Raw genomic sequence first — 26772 nt, 5'->3', positions numbered from 1 at the left:
ACAGTGGAATCAGAAATTCTCCGTACCAAGACATGGACCTACCACTAGGCAGAATACTACATAATAATAATAATAATCATCTGCAAATAACCTAAGACGGCTGCTCAGATTGTCTCCTAAATCAAAAATGGTTCAAATGGCTCTGAGCACTATGGGACTCAACTGCTGAGGTCATTAGTCCCCTAGAAATTAAACCTAACTAACCTAAGGACATCACAAACGTCCATGCCCGAGGCAGGATTCGAACCTGCTACCACAGCGGTCTTCCGGTTCCAGACTGCATCGCCTTTAACCGCACGGCCACTTCGGCCGACTCTCCTAAATCGCTTACACAGATAAGGAACAGCAGAAGGCCTACAATACTACCTTGTGAGCACACCAGAAATCACTTCTGTTTTTCTTGATGACTTCCCGTCAATTACTACGAACTGTGACCTCTCTGACAATAAATCACGAATCCAGTCACATAACTGAGACGATATTCCGTCTCACTGAAAGTCGCTTATGAGCTAGTGTCAAAAGCCTTCTGGAAATGTAGAAATACCCATACAGATTTAATCATGTATTCTTCTTACTGCACTGTTTATGCACAGTAAGCAAAATTACCTTCTCTTATATCTTTCCTTTGTAATGACCAGTAGTGAAGAGCAACTTCTATGGATGTACAGGGTGTTTCAGAACGATTCATTCGATTTTACAAGGCTATATGAATAACGATAGAAACTCCGGGTAAATTTCAGCTTACGCATTGACACTCAAAGCTCACGTTGGGTCCAATTACAACTTTTCAGTTCAAGTGGTTACCAGTACTGGTCGCTCAAGTGCAACTACTTCGCTTGGTTACTACCGAGTGTGCGCCGAGTCTAGATGGCAACAACACAGCGACAGAAGGAGTTCAACGCTTTTCCGTTTCAACGGCTGCAAAAGTTACAAGTCCACTGTGTCACTTTCTTGGAGAGTATTGCACTATTCCTCCTACAGTCCAAAGCATTCATCGAAATCACGAACAGTTTCAAAATAATTGTTGCTTATGTTGTGATAATTTTCCTGGACGAGGTGGATATTGCAGCAATTTTGTGTAGACGACTATTACGTTATGGATCTGGATTTAAGATTTCGCTGGGACTTTTTTTTAATGGAGATGTGTGATTACCTAGCATCGAGCCCTGGCTTTTGTGTGCAAGAATACAAACGATGAACAGAAATGTGACAGAGTCCGGAACAGGTGATTATAACACCTAATCGTTGGAAGGAGATAGTGAGGATGGTGTTTCTTGTAGTATAGTAAAGTAGTGCCGACTACTAAAACATACACTGCCCGTCAAAAAATTTGAAGCATCCAGAAGCGGAGAAAGAAATGAAAGGAAACTTCAAGGATTGAGAGGATATTTCATGTAATATAAATGATTAAAAAATTGAGTCCAATGTACAAAGAACTCGGCCGTATGAACCCACTTATCAGTACGATGTCACAACCCTTCAGGCGTGAATGCGTACACTGATTCGGTTGTAAAGGTTGTCATAAAGCCATTGTATCCTCCCCTGAAGCTAGGTGACCTGAAGCTCTGTTATTAGCCCTTGTTATGATAGATACTGAAACTTGTGCAGAACTGATATCCGAGTTGATCCCACGAGGTTTATCGGTGACAGATCTGGAGATCTTGCTCGCCTTGAGAGTACCCCAGAATCAAGCACACAGTTCATATAGACTTGCTATTGTACTGCTGCAAAATGACACCGCAGACCCACTGCCGGATGAGGATGCAGTACCGTCAGTGCACTCTCAGTCACTACCAGCGGCGACCTGAAGTTGCACCCAATGGATTCTCGCACCATGACGACAGGAGTAACATCACTGTACATTTCCAGAGCATTGGAAGAAATGTACTTCTCCATAAGCCAGCGCTTTGCCCGGAGGATTGGAAGGTAGTACAGAACCACGATTCGTCACTCAACACAATTCGACGCCTTTCAGCGGCTGTCCATGCTTTCCGCTCACGGCATCTCTCCACAAGCAGTCGTTTTTGTTGTGGTGTTAACGGTATCCTACGGATGAGGCGGTAATTGCCTGGAATGACTGCTGCTAGTCTCTGACCAGTGGTTTGGCATCACACAAAATGTTGCAGGGAGTCAGTTCTTGATCTCAGATAGTAGGCACAGACGTTTACGGGTTACGATATGCCTGGTGCATAATGCGGCGATCCTCTGCGTTGATGTCAGACGAGTTCTACCGTAAGCTTGATAATGAGTATGCCCGTTCTCTCGTTCACATTAAGTCCAATAAGAGTTTGAGGTGTGGTGCTATAGAAGGATGTAGAAAATTAGGTGGACTGATAAGATATGAAACGAGGAGGGTCTCCACAGAATTGTAGAGGAAAGGAACATTGACGAGCACTGACAGCCGGCCGCTGTGACCGAGCGGTTCTAGGCGCTCCAGTCTGGAACTGCGCGACTGCTACGGCCGCGGATTCGAATCCTGCCACGGGCATGGATGTGTGTGCTGTCCTGAGGTTAGTTATGTTTAAGTACACTACTGGCCATTAAAATTGCTACACCAAGACGAATTGCAGATGATAAACGGGTATTCATTGGACAAATATATTATACCAGAACTGACATGTGATTAAATTTTCACGCAATTTGGGTGCATAGATCCTTAGAAATCAGTACCCAGAACAACCACCTCTGGCCGTAATAACGGCCTTGATACGCCTGGGCATTGAGCCAAATCTTGGATGGCGTATATAGGTACAGCTGCTCATGCAGTTTCAACACGATACCACAGTTCATCAAGAGTAGTGACTGGCGTATTGTGACCAGCCAGTTGCTCGGCCACCATTGACCAGACGTTTTCAATCGGTGAGAGATCTGGAGAATGTGCTGGCCAGGGCAGCAGTCGAACATTTTCTGTATCCAGAAAGGCCCGTACATGACCTGCAACATGCGGTCGTGCACTATCCTGCTGAAATGTAGGGTTTCGCAGTAATCGAATGAAGGGTAGAGCCACGGGTCGTAACATATCTGAAATGCAACGTCTACTGTTCAAAGTGCCGTCAATGCGAACAAGAGGTGACCGAGACATGTAACCAATGCCACCTCATACCATCTCGCTGGGCGATACTCCAGTATGGCGATGACAAATACACGCTCCCAATGTGCGTTCACAGCGATGTCGCCAAACACGGATGCGACCATCATGATTCTGTAAACAGAACCTGGATTCACCTGAAGAAGTTACGTTTTGCCATTCGTGCACCCAGGTTCGTCGTTGAGTACACCATCGTAGGCGCTCCTGTCTGTGATGCAGCGTCAAGGGTAACCGCAGCCATGGTCTCCGAGCTGATCGTCCATGCCGCTGCAAACGTCGTCGAATTGTTCGTGCAGATGGTTGTTGTCTTGCAAACGTCCCCACTTGTTAACTCAGGGATCGAGACGTGGCTGCACGATCCGTTACAGCCATGCGGATAAGATGACTGTCATCTCGACTGTTAGTGATACGAGGCCGTTGGGATCCAGCACGACGTTCCGTATTACCCTCCTGAACCCACCGATTCTATATTCTGCCAACAGTCATTGGACCTCGACCAACGCGACCAGCAATGTCGCGATACGATAAACCTCAATCGCGATAGGCTACAATCCGACCTTTATCAGAGTCGGAAATGTGATGGTACGCATTTCTCCTCCTTACACGAGGCATCACAACAACGTTTCACCGGGCAACGCCGGTCAAGTGCTGTTTGTGTATGAGAAATCGGTGCCGGCCGGGGTGGTCGAGCGGTTCTGCGCGCTACAGTCTGGAAATGCGCGACCGCTACGGTCGTAGGTTCGAATCCTGCCTCGGGCATGGATGTGTGTGATGTCCTTGGGTTTAAGTAGTTCTAAGTTCTAGGGGACTGATGACCCCAGAAGTTAAGTCCCATAGTGTTCAGAGCCATTTGAACCATTTGAGAAATCGGTTGGAAACTTTCCTCACGTCAGCACATTGTAGGTGTCGCCACCGGCGCCAACCTTGTGTGAATGCTCTGAAAAACTAATCATTTGCATATCACAGCATATTCTTCCTGTCGGTTAAATTTCGCGTCTGTTGCACGTCATCTTTGTGGTGTAGCAATTTTAATTGCCAGTAGTGTAGTTCTAAGTTCTCGGGGACTGATGACCTCATATGTTAAGTCCCATAGAGCTCAGAGCCATTTGAACACTGACAAGAAGTGACAAGAAGAAGGGACAGGGTGACAGGACTTGCGTTAAGACTTCAAGAACAACTTCCATGGTGCTACATTGAGCAGTAGAGTGTAAAACTTGTAGGGGGAGGCAGAGATTGGGATAAATGAACCCCACGGTGAAAGTTCTGATCTGAATGATGAAGATGAGACGAGAGAGGAAATCGTGGTGGGCCGCGAACCAGTCAGAGGACTGACGACAAAAAGAAAAATGTAATGTAGTATAAATAGACCGTGTCCAAGAGAAGGGGGACACCTCAATGCAGGAGCGCTCACCTGCACGGCGCCGACGACGATGGCGCAGTCGCTGGGGTCCATGGAGGTGCCGGCGGCCACAAAGATGGGCACAGAGAAGAAGATGATGATGATGACGCCGGAAAGCTGCTGCGCTACCTGCAGACCCATACCGATGCCGAGGGCTCGAGCGGCCGCTCGCGACCTGAACATGTCCCACAGCGAGCCGGTGCGTTTCAGCATCTCCGTCACCACCTGTGGCAAAACACGTCTATGTTGACGACAGAGGCAGTAGAAAAAGCTAAAACTGCACACCGCAAAAAGAGACAACGTTCAGAGCCTTTAAAAGTGTCAGGTCTAGCACACTTGAAACTGGACGTTGTGGGGAACTGTTTCTGCTTAATGAAAACCCATAGTGTCAACTGTTCCCAGTCGCTTCAGCTTCGTCTCAACCAGTTCATCATCATTTGCAACCAATAGCCCCTGCAAATGTTGTTTCTGTGTTGGTTCGAAATAAAACTCCGGCTTACAGATACAGAATGGGCCCAGACTCAACCGAAAAAATTTCAGCTAGTTCTTCAGAGGTATTTTCTGTGTACACTACTGGCCATTAAAATTGCTACACCACGAAGATTTCGTGCTACAGATGCGAAATTTAACCGACAGGAATAAGATGCTCTGAAATGAAAATGATTAGTTTTAGAGCATTCCCACAAGGTTGACGCCGGTGGCGACACCTACAACGTTCTGACATGAGGAAAGTTTCCAACCGATTTCTCATACTCAAACAGCAGTTGACCGGCGTTGCCTGGTGAAACGTTGTTGTGATGTGTGTGGCTCTACCCTTCATTCGATCCCTGCGAAACACTACATTTCAGCAGGATAATGTACGACCGCATCTTGCAGGTCCTGTACGGGCCTTTCTGGACACAAAAAATGTTCGACTACTGCCCTGGCCAGCACATTCTCCAGATCTCTCACCAATTGAAAACGTCTGGTCAATGGTGGCCGAGCAACTGGCTCGTCACAACACGCCAGACATTACTTTTGATGAACTGCGGTATCGTGTTGAAGCTGCATGAGCAGCTGTACCTGTGCGCGCCATCCAAGCTCTGTTTAACTCAATGCCCAGGCGTATCAAGGCCGTTATTAGGCCAGAGGTGGTTGTTCTTGGTACTGATTTCTCAGGATCTATGCACCTAAATTGCGTGAAATGTAATCACATGCAAGTTCTAGTATAATCTACTTGTCCAATGAGTACCCGTTTATCATCTGCATTTCTTCTTGGTGTAGCAATTTTAATGGCCAGTAGTGTATTTTGTTATGATGCACCAATGCTCACCGTCGCTTTGGTACAGATTAGCAATCTAAATACCATTTATTTAGCTGCCACCCCAGTTACTTTTACTTCTGAGAAATTACGTTCCCAACGGTGAAGAATCAGTCAATATTCAATCACCAAAACGCTCAACAAACCCCAGATGAAACATGTACACTTTTATCACAATATTTTAATCAGTTCCACCAGTGTATGTAGCTGTATGTAACAAGTCCAGAAATGTTGTCGTAGACCTATTGTTTTGCCCACCATGATCACTGTTAACGTGCAACTAACACTGCCAGGGAAAAAACTCAAGCTTGACGCCGAAGCATCACTGTTGTTATCAGCAAGTACCATGAGTGAGTGGAACAAGCTACTTTCCAAACATGAGACTCACAGCATATCATCGACATTCGAAATGTTGTGCAGATATTTTCAGTCCAGTTCAGATCCACAGATAAATGGAGATAAGAAATGAAACGAAATTCAATTATTCTGTAACGAGCCACCGGAGACCAGAGGTCCCTTCATACCAAAATACTCGGAAAATATCGGCTGGGTTAGGGTACACCTCTACAGCGGTGGTTCCCAAACTTGGTTTAATTACCGCCTGAGGAGTGAAATATTATTCCTGAGGCGTGAAAGCAGAAGGGGGTCAATTTTCTTTTGCTCATTAAGCTATAACTGGAGTCAGGCACGATGTTGGTCGCTTTTAGGTTTGTTCTGCGCACCTACGTCACGCACTCTCCGACAGTCATTGAGCGTTCACTAGTGTTCTGAGGGCTCTGCAGTGAACGTCGTAGCGAACGCTAGCGTTAAACGTGAGTGTAGCGAGATATTTAGTGAATTTTTATTCCATTTGATGCGAGATGTCATCGCTGTTTATGCCGGTAAGAGACAAACTCTACAGGGTGTACATAAAGTCTGGAAACACTTTCAATTATTTGTTGCACAAGAACCAAACATTGTACAGATATCCTACATACGCCATTATGAAGAGAAACCCTGAAAGTTTTTTTTGTTTTTTCATGCATACCGACACAGCGTAGTTTGGTAATTTGCCGAGAGTCAGCGCTAGTCGCAAACACAGCGAGTTCAGGTGCGGAGCGAGCTTCCTTTGTGTTGGAGTTCGACAAAAACAAGTGTGCTACAGCTGTTCAACGGATGTTTATAACCAAGTACGGTAAGCAGCCACCAACAAGGAAGGCCATTTACCACTGGCTGTCCCAGTGTGAGTGAAGTGAATGTGGAGAGCGTACGAGAGACAATTATAAGGAGTCCAAAGACATCGGTGCGTCGTGCATCCCGTGAACTCGAAATGCCTCCTATGTCAGTGTAGAAAGTCCTGCGAGAGAAGCTGTCTATGAAACCATTCAAACTGGAGCTAGTGCAGAATCTCAATGACGACGACAAAGTCAAGTGTTTTGAGTTTTGTTCGCAGTTGCAACAATTTAATCAGGATGGGGATGGCTTTGTTTACCGCTTAATTTGAGCGTCGAAGGCACTTTTCACACTAATGGGGACGACACAGTTGTCGAATTTAGGGTACGAATGCATTGAATTTGAGCGTGATTCCCCAAAGGTAAATGTTTTTTGTGCCTTGTCATGTCGGAAACTGTACGGGCCATTCTTCTTCGCCGAGAGCACTGCCACTGGATATTCCTACCTGGACAGGTTGCAGCAATGGCTGCTGCCTCAAATGCAATCGGACTCTCCGTTCATCTTTCAGCAGGATGGGGCTCCACCCCATTTTCATCGTGAAGTTCGTAGATACCTGAACACGGAGCTGCCGCATCGATGGATCAGCCGTGCTACAGAAGAAGACAGCTGTTTCATGAAATGGCCTCCATGATCACCAGATCTCAAAAATTGTTCAAATGGCTCTGAGCATCAGAGGTCATCAGTCCCCTAGAACTTAGAACTATTTAAACCTAACTAACCTAAGGACATCACACACATCCACGCCCGAGGCAGGATTCGAACCTGCGACCGTAGTGGTCGCGCGGTTCCGGACTGAAGCACCTAGAACCGCTCGGTTCCAACGGCCGGCCACCAGATCTCACTCCATGTGCCTCTTATCTGTGGGGACACATTAAAAGTCTGGTGTGTGTACCGCCGCTACCACGTGATGTAACAAAGCTGCGGGAGAGAATACGGGAAGCGACTGCCACAGTCGACGATGCCATTCTGGGACGGTTATGGCATGAATTCGATTATCATATTAACGTCTACCGGGTCACTCATGGTTCGCATATGTAATGTTTGCAAGAAAAAAAACTTTCAGAGTTTCACTTCAAAATGCAATATGTATGACGTCTGTACAATGTTTCGTTCTTGTGCAATAAATAATTGAAGGTGTTCCCGGACTTTATGTACACCCTGTATATAAGCAAGCGAGGAACACGATCTGCAGGATACACGCTTTCTTTATGAGCCAAGTTAAAATGTACGTGCATATTGGAACTGTCGCTTGGAACCGGCAACAGTGCAATCCTCGTCGAAGTCTCGACCTGCGCGAACCGCCATCGTTCGCGAATCTGCATCTAAATTACTTTTAAAAGATCGCTAGTATTTTCACTATTTAGTAAGCCTTAATAGGGATTAATAAATTAGTAATAATTTTTGCTCCAGTACTAGTATTAAGTCGAGATAAAATGTGCTAGGCATTACAGCTGCTGAAGCTATTAACACATCACCCTTATACAATCCACCCAATGCACACTTACTTCGTACTTTGTACCATGCATCTATGTCAGTAAAACTGAGACATGCGCATCAAATATGCTTAAATATCTCATGAAAATACCTTCCATATGCTGTAGGTAGTTCCTGAAATGGACCAGATATTGCTTCATAATTCACCACTCAACGATAAACAAACTCACAAAGAACAGTAACTATGCAATGGCTACTACATTGCTTAAGAGCCTACACTATATTATTATTATTATTATTATATTTATTATTATTAGTGCCAGTGGTGAGATAAAATGCATTAGCAGCCCGAACTCATTCACCTTCTGCCAATTAAGAAGTAAGGGTTCCAGCATTCAGGTGATTTACAAACAGTAGCTTAAGTGCGGTGTACTTATTGTAACTTTGCATATTTTAAGTGTTGGGGTAGGGGGGCGTGAATGAAGTAAAGATTGCTAGGGAGAGGAGTGGTGCAGCGGAAGTGTCTTTTGTGTCTTGTGTGTTGATAGCCAGTTTTCTCTTCTGAGAAGGAGTTGTAGGTAGCAGTCACGATGTACTGAGAATTCATTCATTTTTGTATAAAAAAAGATAGTATAGATAAGCAGTATCAGTTGTCTTGTTGACTCATTTGTTCGTGGTTTAATGAAACGCCTACAAACTCTAAATGTCATTTATTCTTCGTCACTTTAAGAGTGGAAGTATTCAAAGAAAATTATTTTTGGTTCTGAAGTTTAGGTAGTTACTAACGTTGATGATGGTGGTGGGGAGGGCGGGAGGGGGGGGGGGGGGGAAGGTCGAGAAACTAGCTGATATCTAACTGCACTCAGGGGCAGTGGTGTCAGAAATGCTGGAACCACTGCTTACAGTAAAGTCGCACACTGGAAAATTGTAGAGTGGTGTTGGAATACCTACAACGGATGGACACTTGGTGCAGTCACTGGCAATTAATCTTAAACGTAAACAAACGTAACGTAATGCATAAATAGGTGGATGTAGCTCTGTTTTTAATTACATTATAGTCAGTCACTGGAATGACACACAAATATTACATTTCTGAGAGTGTACGTACAAATTTATAGTGAGACAATCACACAAAACTAATACTACGAAAGGGAGATACCAGACTCAGATTCGGTAAAAGAATCTTCCAGAAGTGTAATCTACTAACGAGGGAAGCAGCTGATGTAACTCTCGTTTGTTCCATACTTGAGTATTATTGTCCAGAATGAGACCCTTACCAAATAGCATTGATAGAGGTAATAAAGGAATCAAAGAAGAGCAACACAGAATTTCAGAGCTTCATTTGGTAAGCAAGTAAGCGTCACAGAGACACTCACCCGACTAGAGTGACAGACACTACAAGAGAGATGTAGAGCAGCACTGTGTGAGAACGTACGTTCCTATAAGAGTTGCCCTACGTATGGGAACAGGGAGCAGGACGGTAATGCTTACATTAAAATCACCACAGTTCAATTAAAATGGTAAATAAGAATCTAAGAAAATTTCTGTGTGACTTTTAATATTTATTTTAAACAGTGAAACAAAGAAATCAGACGTGAAAGTACACAAGCGAACACTATAAATAATTTAAGATGTCTGACAATTGGTCCACTGTGCTCCAGGCTTGAGGCAGAACGGAATCAGATTCGTAATAAGGGCTGTTATTAATTTACATTTCCTTAGAAGTTTAACTTTAAAAACTAATCATATTTCCTAAAATCTGCATAAACGCAATGCGCATATGAGTTAATAAGAGGCAGAATGTGCGACATCTCGAAAGAAACTGAGTCATCCAGTCTTCACCCCAACATTTTTAGTTCTTTATTAAACGGGTCTTCGGTTTGTTTTTCTATGTCATCTGAAAATCTAACGCTCTGAACTTGTTCGTTTTCGGTCCAAACATTGTGCCATCCATGTCTTTTAGATAACTGTCAAGCTCTAACTCTTGCTCATTCCAGAAAACATGACAAAATTTTCACTCTTGTCAGTTTGAAAAGTCTCGTGTTGAAGTCTATACTGAACTGCTCCCTGAAGAGACGTTTTAGGAACATTTAACTCAAGACTACTTTTCCCAAAACTCATTTTCTTACTCACAACAGCTGTCGCAGCCTCTCCCATATTTTCTGTAGACCAACTTCGACGATTAGTTTTGTGCTCGTATCTTCTGACCACGTACGAAACAAAATTATCACTGCCAACAATATGGAGAACTTCAAAATATAGTAATGTATTTTAGAAGTGTTGGAATAAACATGAATACCAAAAAATTAACACTAGGAAAGAATGGCATGCTACCTGTAGCAGAACGCAACCTCGGTCCGTTCCGCCCTGAACTGATGTGAGGTTAGGTGCATTTCAAGGTCAACTAAGCGTTTTCAAAATTAAACATCTTCTAAACGCACTAAAACAAGGAGCCTAGCATGTATTTTGAGATTTTAAGAAAAAGAAAACTAGTAGATAAAGCACAGATAAAGAGTTACTAATATTGCAATATGCAAACGAAAAACGATCACAAGCACGTTACTGGCACAACAAACAAAGGTAAGATCTTCTAGAATGGCTTGTCACCATCCTTGTCCCTTGGGTAACAGTTCCTGATACTGATTCTAGAGTGTACCACTTATGGATCAAAATAAACTCCTAGTTCCGTTCCGCCCCGTGGTTCATCCTCCGCCGGTTTCACCTACATCTCACGCAAATATCATGATGGTAACACGAGAGATATGCGGGCTCACACGGAGACTTACCAAGAGCCGTTCTGCTCGGACATAATTCACGATTGGAGTAGGGAAGGTGTGAAATGACATGACACACGAAGTACCGTCTGCCACAAACCGTAAGTTTTTTTTCTAATGATGTAAATGCCATGTTTTAGTCCATCTAGTTGGCCTCGGAAGTAGTCCACGTTTTATACTGTCGCTTAGATATGTCCGTTAACGTTTGTCTAACAATTAAACACATGTTACATAGAAATTCGGCCATTCAATTTTCGATCTCTGGTACAATTATATGTCGACCAAGAGTTTGGGTCTGGGGAAGGGAGAAAGGAGGACGGAGGGGGGATACCTTTATCGCTCTCACCACTCCTACTCCTCAAACGCCCCGTAGGCAGTCAATCGTATTGTCCAGAATTACCTGATAGCCAATAATACTGAACGTGTAAAGGTGAGATTCCAAGCTTCCGCTTTAATATTGAGAACATCAAAAACTTTTGACGTAAATTGCACTGCCCGCCAGTGTGCCATCTGTTGACAGTATTGACAATATCGCTTTTGGTAACTTCTCTTATGTCTTGACCAAACTTTTATTTTTTGCGCTGCTCGACTTTATGACATTATGAAAGGCAGTGTTATGTCATTTATATAAAATTGTTCGTAGATACATTGCACACACATCAAAAATGTTTAGCATCACCCCGGTTCCCAGAACTCCTGGAGATAGGCGTTTATTGTGGATATTGTATCACAGACACAGTCCCTTTGACTGTTCAGAGATGTCACTAAACCCGCCCAAAGATGTGAGCAACAACGCATTAGCAGCGCCTATCAGACGGAGGGGGTCCGACAGCCAATCAGTTTTCATTCCACCAGGAAGCAGTTACACGGCTCGTGTTGTCTGTTGTTCAACCACGCCTAGACGGTCAATACCATGGTTCGATCGCGTCTGCATTTTTACTTCGTTCCAGGAAGGGCTCTCAACAAGGGAAGTGTCCAGGCGTTTCGGAGTGAACCAAAGTTATGTTTTTCGGACATGGAGAAGATAAAGAGAGACAGGAAGCGTCGATGATATGCCTCATTCCGGCCACCCAAGGGCTACTACTGCTGTGGATGACCGCTACCTACGGATTATGGCTCGGAGGAACCCTGACAGCAAAGCTACCATGTTGAATAATGCTTTTGGTGCAGCCACAGGAGATTGTGTTACGACTCAAACTGTGCGCGATAGGCTGTATGAAACGCAACTTCACTCCCGACGTCCATGCCGAGGTCCATCTTTGCAACCACGACACCATACAGCGCGGTACAGACGGACCCAACAACATGATGAATGGAGCGCGCAGTATTGACATTCACCGATGAGTGTCGCATATGGCTTCAACCAGACAATCGTCGGAGACCTGTTTGGAGGCAACTCGGTCAGGCTGAAGGCCTTAGACACACTGTCCAGCGAGTGTACCAAGGTGGAGGTTCCCTGCTGTTTTGGGGTGGCATTAGGGGCGGCCGACGTACGCCGCTGGTGGTCACGGAAAGCGCCGTAACGGCTGTACGATACGTGAATGCCATCCTCCGGCCGATAGTGCAACCATATCGGCAGCATATTGGCGAGGCATTCGTCTTCATGGACGACAATTCGCGCCCCCATCGTGCACATCTTGTGAATTACTTCCATTAGGATTACGACATCGCTCGACTAGAATAGTCAGCATGTTCTCCAGACATGAACCCTATCGAACTTGCCTGGGATAGATTGTAAAGGGCTGTTTATGGATGATGTGACCCACTAATCACTCTGAGGCATCTACGCCGATTCACCGTTGAGGAGTGGGACAATCTGGACCAACAGTGCCTTGATGAAGCTGTAGGTAGTATGCCACGACGAATACTGGCATGCACCAATGCGTGAGGATGTGCTACTGGGTGTTAGAGGTACCGGTGTGTCCAGCAATCTGGACCACCACCTCTGAAGGTCTCGCTGTATGATGGTTCAAAATGGCTCTGGGCACTATGCGACTTAACTTCTAAGGTCATCAGTCGCCTAGAACTTAGAACTAATTAAACCTAACTAACCTAAGGACATCACACACATCCATGCCAGAGGCAGGATTCGAACCTGCGACCGTAGCGGTCGCTCGGTTCCAGACTGCAGCGCCTAGAACCGCACGGCAATAAAAAGGGCGGCAATTATGTTTATGTTGTTCTCAATTCTAATTTTCTGCACAGCTTCGTGAACTCTCGGAACCTAGATGATGCAAAACTTTTTTTTTTGTGTATGTATTACGTCAACGTTCTCGATCACAAGACAAGAATGTTGACGAGATACAATGCAGTACCGAACAATTTTTGTATAACTGGCACAACACTGCAATTTAAAATGACGTAGCCGGCCGGAGTGGCCGTGCGGTTCTAGGCGCTACAGTCTGTAACCGAGCGACCGCTACGGTCGCAGGTTCGAATCCTGCCTCGGGCATGGATGTGTGTGATGTCCTTAGGTTAGTTAGATTTAATTAGTTCTAAGTTCTAGGCAACTGATGACCTCAGAAGTTAAGTCGCATAGTGCTCAGAGCCATTTGACGTAAAGTCGAAATGCGTAAGGTTATTGGAAAAATAGAATTGTGGTCAAGGCATAGGAAAAGCTATCGAAAGTGCATTCAAATGGCCGCGTCGTCTCAGGGCATTTTCATGCTGGTTGCAGTTGACAATATACTTGACAGTCTCTCGCGTGCTGCTCACGCCAGGGAGGCTATGTTTGTTGTTGTTAGTGGAAATGATTCAAAACAAACCGACAAAGCGTTATTGTTATGTCAAATCAAAATGTGTAAGCCACTACTGACATTGTGGGATGTTAGGACACATGAGTACAAAACCAGAAGTGTTAAGTATGATTAACGGTATTATTTCTTGCTCAAAAACTATACGAAACGACCACGAAAGAAGATATTTTTTAAAAATTTCATTAATGCAATGTTATAAAGAAAAGTGTATGTATATATTTATTTATGTGTGCACATTACTACCCGAATGTAATCCTTTAGTGCTCATATTACTGCATGACACGTTTCCTTAACTAGGTCTCACATAGTGAAAGTGAAACTGCAGTTGTAAATTTCAAGTCTTCAGAAGAATTGCCAGTGGCAAGGTATTGTAGCGTAACAGATAAGCGCTCGCTTGACGGAAGTGCGTCTCTCATTCTGTTATTTTCTTTTTTGATGATCGAGATGCGGGACTCTGGAGAATGTATCAATTTTTGGACTGTTATATTAGGTTATGATAACCTTTTCTTTCGTTTAGCGTAATTTCTCTCAACAAGTTTTTGTGGGTGAGCTTTGACATTCCAACAACCAAATTGTTCATCCACCTTTTTTCTGCTTGCGAAAGGTTAGAGCTACTATTGTCATAGCAGCACCGTGTTCGAAGTCCAATGTTCCGAAGACAGTATTATTGCACTATGGTATCGACAATACAATTAACCATGTTACTGAGCAGTCAATGGAGAAAATCAGTTTTATTGCACTGTTTTGCTTTGCAGTATTAATGACTGGCTAGGGGCCGCTTTGATTACAACTTGTCGTCATCAATGCCAGGTCGAGCGTTGAATCCAGCAACAAAGTGCCAACCTAGACACCGCGGGATCGAATCCTGGGCGGAACATGGAAATTTTATCTGGCCTTCACATTCAACGGTATGAGGAGTCGCCAGGAAGGCTACATGGTTCGGTTTCCACGTTAAACTGTAAGATTCATTTCCCCAGTCGGATAAATGAGATAGGTTTGTAAGTAGACTGTATAGGTTTTTTTATTGGCAACGCCACATAGTGCTCTGTATGAAAATCACTGGCTGTGCTGTGTGCAGTCTGTGGCTGGTTTGCATTGCTGTTGGCTATTGTAGCGTTGGGCAGCTGGATGTTAACAGCGCGTAGCGTTGTGCAGTTGGAGGTGAGCCGCCAGCAGTGGTGGATGTGAGGAGAGAGATGACGAAGTTTTGAAATTTGCAATACTGGATATCATGAACTGCTATATACATTATGACTTTTGAACACTATTGAGGTAAATACATTGTTTGTTCTCTATTAAAATCTTTCATTTGCTAACTATGCCTACAGTAGTTAGTGCCTTCCATAGTTTGAATCTTTTATTTAGCTGGCAGTAGTGGTGCTCGCTGTATTGCAGTAGTTCGTGTAATGAAGATTTTTGTGAGGTAAGTGATTTGTGAAAGGTATAGGTTAATGTTAGTCAGGGCCATTCTTTTGTAGAGATTTATGAAAGTCAGATTGCGTTGCGCTAAAAATATTGTGTGTCAGCTTAAGCACAGTCGTATATAATTTTTCAAAGGGGACGTTTCATATGGCGACCCTGCCAGGATACCTCACTGGAATCTTCTGATTTTTCTTGTAGTTTGTGTAATTAGTGTAGATTTTGTTTATTGCTAGCGCATAATTGTAGAGAGAATATCCTTTGTAGTTGCAGTCTTTCATTGTTGTACAGTAAAACAGGTGTGGCACGTATGTAAATTTGCACCAAGTATTTCGCAGCTGTGCTTGCAATTAATTAGATATCATTTTCAGTGCTATGTTAATGTGTTTTCTTATTTTGCTCTTCAAATTGTGCTTTTCTATGTTGTCGTGTGAAATATTGTGACAATAATGGCGTGTGAAAAACGTAATACTAGGCTCCAAAGTAAACTGATAAATGACAGTGAAGACGAAAGCAGTGTGTTAGCGCCACCATGTAATGAATTAACTAATGTTCAACATAGTAATTTGGTAATTGTGCATAGGGAAATTGGAGCGGGTGGCAAACAATGGCGTAGGCAGTGAAACAATTAGTGAACAGCGAAGCATTATCGATTGATCGGTCGGCAAGAGCTCGCCTCAGGAATCCGAAATGACAGGACACAATCTTGCAAATAATGTAGATTTAGGTTTTGCGTCCTCACCGTTTTCTCAAATAAGTCAAGACACATTTTCAGCTTGTCAAAATGTGAATCTTGCCGGTGCAAATGCACTGCCGAAAAGCGTAGAGGAACAGATTCCAGACACTAATGCATTGTTATTACAACTAATGCAACAAATGGAACAAAATCAGAGACAAACACAGCAAAAGCTTCAAAAGTTAGACACAATGGAACAACACCAGAGACAAACACAGCAAAAGCTTCAAAAGTTAGACACAATGGAACAACACCAGAGACAGACACAGCAAAAGCTTCAAAAGTTAGACACAATGGAACAGAATCTTCAAAAGTTAGACGCAATGGAACAAAATCTTAAAAAGTTCAGACACCACACTTGAACAAACACGTGAAGATTTAACTACTGAGTTACATAAAATCGAATCGAAAAATCAAAAATCTGTAATGACGTAAAAACACAAATTTGTGAGCATTTCCAACCTATTTTTTCGCGTCATGAAAATGCATACAGAATCACGAAGCAGCCATAAAAGAACTGCAAACTACTGTTCATGAAAATCATGAGACCTTGCAAGCTAAAATTGACTCAGTTGCATCTACCGATTCGGTTATGCAACTTACAAAATCTCAGGAAAACTTAAGGGACACAGTAGATACGATTTCAACACAAATGGACACTCTGAAACTTGGTTCAGAAAAACACACAGAGGAAATAATTTCACTAACGGATAAAGTAGCCGAACTTTCAGATCAGTTCACTAACTTATCTATAAAGGTAGATGATGACCTGAATGACACAAGACCTGTAGCCATCACTGACACAGAAGAGTATGAACAAATTAAGAAATTCAAACAAAATCAGAATCAAATTAATACGCAACACAAAAGAGAAATCCGGGAAGTACAAGATCAGTTGGCATAAGTAATACAAAAATTACGTATTTCAGAGGACACTCGCGCTCCAACACGGGAAGAGGGACTTAGAAATACGGAACAACCACAAAATAATAACACAAGACACTTCGGAAATTATGAAATAAATTGGCAAGGCACACCGAATTTTGAGATGGAACCGCCGAAACGACGTAACAATGACCGACATGTGACTCGCCGACATGATGATTTTGACTATAAGCCGTTTATTACTACACGTAAATTCAAAACATTTCCGTCTCTAATGACCTCGTTGTCGACGGGACGTTAAACACTAATATCCTCCTCCTCAAAACATTTAAGAATTCTGGCAACGACATTCATCCACAAGCATGGCTCCATCAATTCTCTCATTGTTTCCCTCCCAACTGGTCGTTAGAGCACAGATTAGAATTTATGTGTGGCTACTTAGAGAATGAACCAGCTGAAAGAATGCGATCGGTCATTCACGATTGTCACAGTGAAGGAGAATTTTACCATGCGTTCCTCTCAGCATATTGGTCTCAAGCTACACAAGACCGAGTAAAGCATAGCATGATGACGATGAAACACTTTGAACAATCTGAATTTTCCAGTCTTGTCAAATATTTTGAAGCTATGTTGCACAAGAATCAGTACCTGTCAAACCCATACAGCCCCTCAGAACTCATCCGCATTTGCTTAATCAGATTACCTGAACATTTACGACATATTATTTTGGCAGGACGTTGCAAAAACGACATTGAAGCTTTTCAGGGACTCTTACAAGAATTAGAAATTGACACTGACAATCGCGGAACGCGAAAACAGGAACACAACAATTACAGGTCACATCCGTTGCAATTCCACAATGAAAGAAATAATAACTGGACACGACAAGGCTATTCTCACAACACAAATCGTGACCAAAACAGACACCACCCTTATGACAACCGTTGGCAGAATAATAGGTACAGAGAAAGATTGCACTTCCATAGTAATGAATATGACAGAGATAACCATAGAAACAGACAATATGGGAACCAAAACAATTATTATTACGGGAGACAGAATAACTTTAGACGCAACAGTCCAGCGCACAGTTACGATTCAGGGAGAAATTCTCCACCACTTAACCGACAAGAAAGAAACTACAGGAACTACCGACATGACGACAGACGATATAATCGTAACGACTGACCTGAATTGCATCAGAACTGGCGGGATTTAAACAGGGCAGGGCCCTCTCGACAAGGCGAATTTGTAGAAGTTAGGTCTCCAAACCCCAATAACGACGCGTGCCAACAAAGAGACAATAGGCAATGACTCATACCGCTAGCAGCCACAAAACGTACGTATGACACTAACGACGCAGCTGTCGTAACTAGTAATTACGTAAAAATGGAAGACATTAGGGACATCTTACTCCAGGAGCACGACGTAAAACATAACAACATTGCATATCCTGTGATTCACATTACAGTAAATGACGTAAAATTTACGGCAGTACTTGACTCTGGCAGTCCCATTTCAGTAATTAGTGAAACAGCCTTTAGCAAATGCAACAAATCGAACGATTGCCCCACACTTCCGTTACGCAAGATTAAATTACAAGGTGCAATGTTTGGAAAAAGTGTAGATGTACGCCAACAAACCAACTTAGAATTCTTTTGTCAAAGCCACAGCTTCTCTATGAAGTTTCTTATTGTTCCATTATTGTCGACGGAAATTATACTGGGAGTAGACTTTTTGAATGAATACAAAGCAATCTTAAGCTTTCACGATGCTGAAATAAGTTTAGAAAAAGAAGGTAAGTCAGTAGCTTTGAAATTTGAAGATTGACTCTCAAACCATGACGAAGAAATTAATCGGCTTTACCACCTGTTAGACAACAGTTCGGAATTTTCGACAGAACTTGACACTAACAATCACTCTGCAAGTACTGACAGGGATGATATTGACGGCGCATTTGATACTAATGAGTTAATTCAGAATAAAATTCAAACAATTGTAATGACACTGATAGGGAGGACCGTTTTGAGATTTTACAAGCACATTCCACAGTTTTTACTCACAAAACAGGAACAATCAAGGGATTTCAATACCTATTTCGTGTTCGTGAGCATACTAAATTTTGTGTTAGACCATACGTAATTCCGGCGCATTATAGGGACCGTGTTAGAACAGACGTACAATCTATGCTTGACGAGGGCATTATTGAGCCTGCAGTAAGCTCATACAACAATCCATTACATGTTGTTGAGAAGAAAAATGGATCGATCAAGCTTGTCTTAGATTCAAGACAAATCAATACTATCATCATTCCTGAAACAGACAGGCCGCAAACGTTGGAAGAACTTCTTCAAAATTTTAATGGTGTAAAAGTGTTGTCTTCCATTGATCTCAGATCCAGCTTTTATCAGATCGAACTTCATCCACAATGTAGAAAATACACAGCTTTCCTTTGTTTCGGCGTTTGTTATCAGTTTCGGAACTTCCTTTTGGTTTGAACATTTCTTCGGCAGCATTCATTCGTGGGCTAAATTCCTTATTACCTGAGTTCTTAAAACGTCACATCACCTTATATGTGGACGATATTCTAATAGCAGAAGCTTCATGGGAACAACATAATCGCATCCTCAACAGTTTGTTACGTATTTTTGCAGAATCTGGAATTACAGGTAACTTGGAAAAGTCTGAATTCGGTAGGTCAAAGGTGAGGTTTTTGGGACATATTATTTCTTCTGAAGGCATTCAGCCGGATCCTGAAAAGTTAGAAGCAATCAGAGCCATTCCAGTTCCATCCACAAAAAGACAAGTCCGCAGTTTTCTAGGTCTCGTAAATTTTTACCGTCGTTTTCTGAATATGCAAATTCTAGTTACACCAAAACTTTGTTCTCTCACTGGAAAAAATACTATTTGGAACTGGGACGAACAAGCACAGTTGGAATTCAATTCTTTGAAAGAATCGCTACTTAACGCGCCAATACTAGCTCATCCAGATCTGTCACAAGATTTCTGCCTTAGCACGGATTCTTCTAAAGTCGGTCTTGGTGCCCATTTATTTCAAGAAGCCACAGAAAATGACACTACTGTTCAGAAAACCATTGCTTTTGCTAGTCGAGTGCTAACAAAATATGAAAAAAATTATTCCATTACTGAATTAGAAGCTTTAGCTATCGTTTGGGCATTTAACAAATTCCGTTTCTTTCTTTCTGGTAAGGACGTAAAAGTATACAGTGATCATCGTGCATTATAATTTCTTATGTCTTCAAAATTAAATCATGACAGGTTAAAACGTTGGGCATTGTTTCTGCAAGAATTCCTCTTCACAATAGTCTACATTCCCGGCAAGGAGAACATTGTTGCGGACGCACTGTCACGCGCACTGGCTGGGCTTGAGAAAAGTAACACAGAAGGCAACCTCGAGAAAAATTTCAGTATTCCTGACATTCAGAAAGTCGCCTTTGAAAACTTCATCACCACATCTTTTAAAGGACATTGCTCATGAACAAGATAAAGATCCGATTTGGAAAGACATCAAAAGTAAATGGCATGAAAAGCCGCACACTCAGATTCGGCATTATTACCTGGTTAGAAACAACATACTGTTCAAACGCTGCACTGTTGATGACAAGCTATGGGTACTTTGCATTCCTGACGATTTTGTTAATAAGCTCATTTGGTACATTCATTTCAGCTATGCACATTTTGGTCCACGAAAATGTTATCATATTCTTCGGATGACTTGTTATTTTAACAATATGGAAAAGAGAATTCGAAGAGTCTTGTCTATTTGTAAACTTTGTCAAAAGGCGAAACCATCTACTATCTCACATCGTGCTCTGTTGTTTCCTATTATTCCTTCTAAATTAAAAGAATTTGCTGCTGTTGATCTCTTGGGACCCCTTGTCAGAACATCGAATGGATTTTCGTACGTTCTAGTCGCTGTTGAACTTACTTCAAAATTTGTTTCTTTCACTCCATTACGTAAAGCCACTGGACGGTCTGTAACCAACGCCTTTATTAAAAATTTCTTACGTGAAGTTGGACACGTTAGTAAAGTCATTTCAGATAACGGACTGCAATTCAGATCTGCTGTTTGGTCACGCATGCTTCAGAATCATAAAATCAAACCTGTTTTTATTTCATTGTACTCACCACATTGTAACCCATCTGAAAGGATTATGAAAGAAATCAATAAGCTTTGCAGACTTTATTGTCACAGAAAGCATCAGCATTGGGACAGATATTTACACTTATTTCAAAATGTGCTGAATGAAATGCCTCATGATTCCACTGCTTTACCACCTACTCTTGTACTGAAGAATGAAGAACCACCGAACAGAATCAGAGAGCTTGTACCTTTCCCGAACACACGTAAACTTCGACGCAAGGACATAATTGATTTGGCTATTACAAAAATAAAATCTGCAGCAAATAAAAGGAGAAATCTACACGGTAAAGAAAATGCAAAGAAATTATACATTGGTCAGAAAGTTCTCATTAAAGCTCATTCATTATCACATAAGAAGAAACACTTGAGTCACAAATTCTTTCTAGTTTACAATGGACCTTACAGGATCCGACGTATACCACATGATAATTGCGTTGAAGTTGAAACTCTGCGTACTACGAAGAGTAAAGGTTTACACCACATTTCACATGTAAAACCGTTTATTGAAAGATAATCTGCTTTTTAACTTTGTCTTTGCCATAAAACTTTTCATTTCACATTTCTAGTATGCATTGTCAGACCTAGAAACTGTTACCATGCAACAATGTTTGCAGTTAAATATCCAGTCAAGAACCAAGAGAACTTATTTAAACAGAAATTACGAATGCATTGTTATCGTGAACAGACGATACAGTGTTATTGTGTGTGTGCATTCTTGCTTGTTAGTTGCACAATTATGTAACGACTATAAGGCTCACATATGTAGAACATTTACCAGTACTGCTAATGAGATTTTAATGCAACATTTTGGTTTACTTGAAAATACATTCTGGATTTAAAGTACTTTCTGTGAGATACCAGATGACACAGTGGTTAGTTTATGTGACAGCTACACGATTTTATCATGAGGCTACTAATGAGTGACAATTTACAATGTTGTTTTTGCGGTGTATCTGTTTTATATCTGCACAGTTTTTCTGAATTCTTCTGGAAAGTAAAACATGTTTAATAGTAACTTTGTGGTATAGCTACAATAAGACAGCCTTTTTTTGCTTTGTAGCACAACAATACATTACAGTGTAGTACTTTCTTGATCATGGTACTGTACGTAATAATCACGATATCTATACGCAAAGCATTTCACTTTTGTTTATCATGAGGTAAGTACATTGGCTTCTGCAGAACTTAGCTTTCGGAGGAAAATAACTACGACACTTCCACAGAGATTATCTTACAACAAGACGCACAGTTTAGCGCTACAGTACACGTATTTGAGTGATTAATTTTGTACTTACAACATTTATTTTTAAAGATATTTCAAGTACAATGATACAAAGGTTTTCCGTGATACATTTCATTCCATTGCTGTAATCTGTAACACCTGAGGGTATAGTTACATTAATCCTCAGGGGGGTACACGCTTACTTTCTGTACCATGTGTTTGGCAAGCACAAGGAGCCCTAGCTAATATGGTATTTGCTTATACAACTTTACACATTGGTACCATATTTCTTTAACACATAATTACACAGCTATCTGATCATTTAACTGAGAGAGACAAACTTTTTTACTACGGCAGTGACAGATGTTTACGCAATTACACCATTGGATAACTTCACACTTACGAAATTGTATTTGTCTGTACTGTGTGAACTCTTCATACTTTTTCAGAACCATTGTGATACTATGAGAGCTTTGAATGATGTATTTGGTATGGGATCCTGATTTTTAAAGTACGTTTGAGGTAGATGACACTTTTGACATGAGCAGAGAAGTTTTTTTTAGGTTTTGAAATTATTGGAGGAAGCTACGACGATTTTGAGAGTTGACTGAGGTGTTATGATGTTATTATTACGATGACTATGCCTATTATGCTGTTGCGGTATGTTTATGATCAATAAGCTGATGCTATATGAGTTATTTGATTATGCTACGTATCTGTTATGATGAAATGTTGAAGAAGTGTCGACGAATAAGGTAAGGAATAATAAGTAGTGGTTAGGGACTCTGGTTTGTGAAAAAGGTTGTTGGAAACCAAGAATCGTACTTTAAGAGTTACGAAATGTATGTAAATGTGTGAATGTATCACAATCCCGACGAAAATTTTTTGGACACTGTTATATCAATAGGATTTTGTTTCTACAGATTTGTAACGCAAATTCTTGACCTGTGAAATATTTTTATATGAGACTGTCACTGTAGCGGAAACTGCTGTGGTAAATATTTCCGTAAGAAAGTTAAGTGACCACCTGCACGTAATGCTTCGTGGGCACCCAGCTGTGTCAGACGCCTGGAGAAAAAGCCATTAGTGTGTCCCTTTTCAGAGGCAGAGGTAGAAAAAAAAGGGAGGCCATTATCCTCGCTATTGACATTCCTTTGTAGAAAGCATCACAAATACGACACACTCAAACTTGAAAACATATGATTACACTGTGGAGCTTTTAATTTATGATATTTACTGAAATGCCTAATGAAATGATGAGAAACATTTTACATTTATTGTCTTTCTAGTTGAGAGATTCTTTTGCCTTTGGAGACGCCATTTGCCTAGTGAATAACGTTTCATGCATTGCTCTATATAGGCTATATATATTTGCTCATTTGTTTAATATCTAGTTTCAAGCTGCACTGCAGCAATGGTTAAAACAAAATTTTATAGATGTACTAATATAAATATTTTATGCCTACAGACCCAGTAAAGACTAACTTTATGACGTACTTCAAAAAAATGAAGGAGCACAAAAAGACATTTCCCTTCACAGGAATTGCATACAGAACTTTCTTTTCAAGTACTTGGTAATTTCTTTTGTAGAATAAATTGTGATGCAGCACTCTAGTATTAAGATGTGACGTAGGTATTACTCATGGCCATTTTTACTGTAATATTTTTTCTGCTTGAGCTATGTCATGTTTAGATATAAGTTATTACATTTGCTGCTGCTGTTTGCCAGGCATAGTGCTACCGAATTTCACTTTGTATTACTCTGTTAAGCCAGTTTTACTACTGATTTATTTTTCTTGTTGCTGCACATTGGCTCATATTAGTTGTACTGTTGCATTTTCTCTGTTAATTTAGATTTACTGCTGCTGCCAATTTGCATTTTTTTGTCCTTGCTGTTTGTGTTAATTTGTTATGTGCTGATGCATTGCCTCGTCCCTTGGTATATATATCTGAGCTCAGTAGACTTAAGTTAGCTTAAGAGGGGGTAGACTTTATAAGAAACTATGATGAATTATAAGAAATGAATTGAGAAGCTATAAGAAAATGGTTTGGCAAAAAAAAGGTAGTGTACAGTGGAGAAAAATTATTTTTTGACAGAGGATGTGAACAGAATACAGAAAGCAGGCCTAGACAGGACTTTTTGGGAATAATAATGAACGAAGGGAAATCTTCATGCAAAATACTGCAGTAAAACAAACCCTGTCCTTTCCCTTTTGTGTCATCCCTCTATATGTTTGTGTACCCTTGTGTATTTGTGTTTTTCCTTTCTTTATGTGTTTAGCTGATGAGAGCTATGTTGTAGAATTTTTCCAATACTATGTTATTTATTTTGTAAAGATGTTTAGACATTATTAATTCTGTTCTGTTTTAATGCTCATGTGTGAAGTTGATGTTTCGAAAGTTATTCTGATCTTTTATGTATGTACTTATGTCATAATTCCTGTAACACTGATGTATATGTTTATTTCTATTCTTTTGTAAAGCCTGTATTACTACAAATGTTATCTGTACTGTTATGTTCTTTAATGATGTATTTTGTACCTTTGTTATTGTATTCTCATGTTATAATATTGTAATTGACACCAGTTCATCAAATTAAGTAACTTGTAAGCATTCATTTCACTGCACACATTTCTGTTGGTCATAGTAATGCACAATACGTGAGAAGTTGGGACTGTTAGTGTTTGCACGTGTGTTACTAATTTAGCAAGGGATGGATAACAGCATTGCTGGTTCTAAGGACAATTCCAAAAACTTCGTGAGTGTACAAGTGGTGGTTTATGGACTTGCTATATTGTCTGCAAGACTTCTAAGGACAATTCCAAAAACTTTGTGAGCGCACAAGTGGTGGTTTATGGACTTGCTATATTCTTTGCAAGACTCTTCGATGGTGATTATGCACCTGCCCAGTCGCAACAGATGGCTGCTGGCCATCTCTACAAGGACTACAGTGGGTCTACACCTTTGATAACTCACCAATACCATTATTTCTACAAGGACTGCAGTGGGTCTGCAGCTCTGGTGGCCCACCAATACCATACTCTCTACCAAGACTACAGTGGGTCTGCTCTGTGGTGACCTACCTACCAATATTCTTCAAAACGTCGAATGACTCTGCTGTGGGTTTGCTCTATTGTGGCCCATTACGTGTCTGCATGTCGAGAGTCAGCACTGTCTTTCCGTTGGAAGGACAACACTACTTCTTCAAGACTGCATGGAAATCCACTACTTCTGTGTGCATTTTCTTTTACTGCTCAGACTTTGAGAAAAACACTGCAATTTTACTGTGATGAATGATCAGGACTGTCTTTATGGACTGTGAGAAAAAGTTTAGCCTTTGAACAACATTGTATTAATAAGTGTGTGCATTTGATATCTTTCTTACTGTAATTATGAAATTTTTTTTCAAATCTGTATTGGCCACTGCCCAAAACAATTTGTAAAATTTTTTGTGGGGAGCATGGGGGCTATGTAAGTAGACTGTATAGGTTTTTTTATTGGTAACGCCACGTAGCGCTCTGTATGAAAATCACTGGCTGTGCTGAGTGCAGTCTGTGGCTGGTTTGCATTGTTGTTGGCTATTGTGGCGTTGGGCAGCTGGATGTTAACAGCGCGTAGCGTTGCGCAGTTGGAGGTGAGCCGCCAGCAGTGGTGGATGTGAGGAGAGAGATGGCGAAGTTTTGAAATTTGCAATACTGGATATCATGAACTGCTATATACATTATGACTTTTGAACACTATTGAGGTAAATACATTGTTTGTTCTCTATTAAAATCTTTCATTTGCTAACTATGCCTATCAGTAGTTAGTGCCTTCCGTAGTTTGAATCTTTTATTTAGCTGGCAGTAGTGGCGCTCGCTGTATTGCAGTAGTTCGAGTAATGAAGATTTTTGTGAGGTAAGTGATTTGTGAAAGGTATAGGTTAATGTTAGTCAGGGCCATTCTTTTGTAGAGATTTTTGAAAGTCAGATTGCGTTGCGCTAAAAATATTGTGTGTCAGCTTAAGCACAGTCGTATATAATTTTTCATAGGGGACGTTTCAGGTTAGCGACACCAAAGGAGCCGAAGGGACGTCCAATCGCAAGACTTGCACACGGTCACTGAGCTGCACGCAACTGAACCTGCCACACACTCATATATTTATGATAATAGTATCAACAAAATATATAAAACGTTCCATGTATGACTTCTATGACTTTAGGTGTCCATCCATAGACTCTTTTTGGCCAACGGTTATCATCGCTGGAGGTGGCCATACCAAGTTAATATTTGCCACCTTCGGCATCTAAAAAATAGTATCTTTTTCAGCTATAATTTCCCTTATTCGGACATTTCAGATGGTTTTGCAGTCTGGATACACGAGAAATTATTACCCAAAAATC

At 41.4% G+C, this 26772-nt stretch overlaps 1 protein-coding gene across 1 annotated transcript in view; it reads right to left on the bottom strand.

Moving 5' to 3' along the window:
• Window positions 1-26772, bottom strand: part of LOC124606062 (facilitated trehalose transporter Tret1-like) — a 70711-nt gene that overhangs the window by 13876 nt on the left and 30063 nt on the right. The window contains exon 4 of the mRNA XM_047138024.1: window positions 4500-4712. Within this exon, the coding sequence (XP_046993980.1) occupies window positions 4500-4712 (213 nt within the window). The remainder of the gene's footprint in view (window positions 1-4499; window positions 4713-26772) is intronic.

The sequence above is a fragment of the Schistocerca americana genome, chromosome 3, assembly GCF_021461395.2.
Source record: "Schistocerca americana isolate TAMUIC-IGC-003095 chromosome 3, iqSchAmer2.1, whole genome shotgun sequence".
NCBI classification, from domain to species: Eukaryota; Metazoa; Arthropoda; class Insecta; order Orthoptera; family Acrididae; genus Schistocerca; species Schistocerca americana.
Note: the sequence above shows the minus strand (reverse complement) of the source record. Positions and strands in the feature narration are given on the sequence as shown.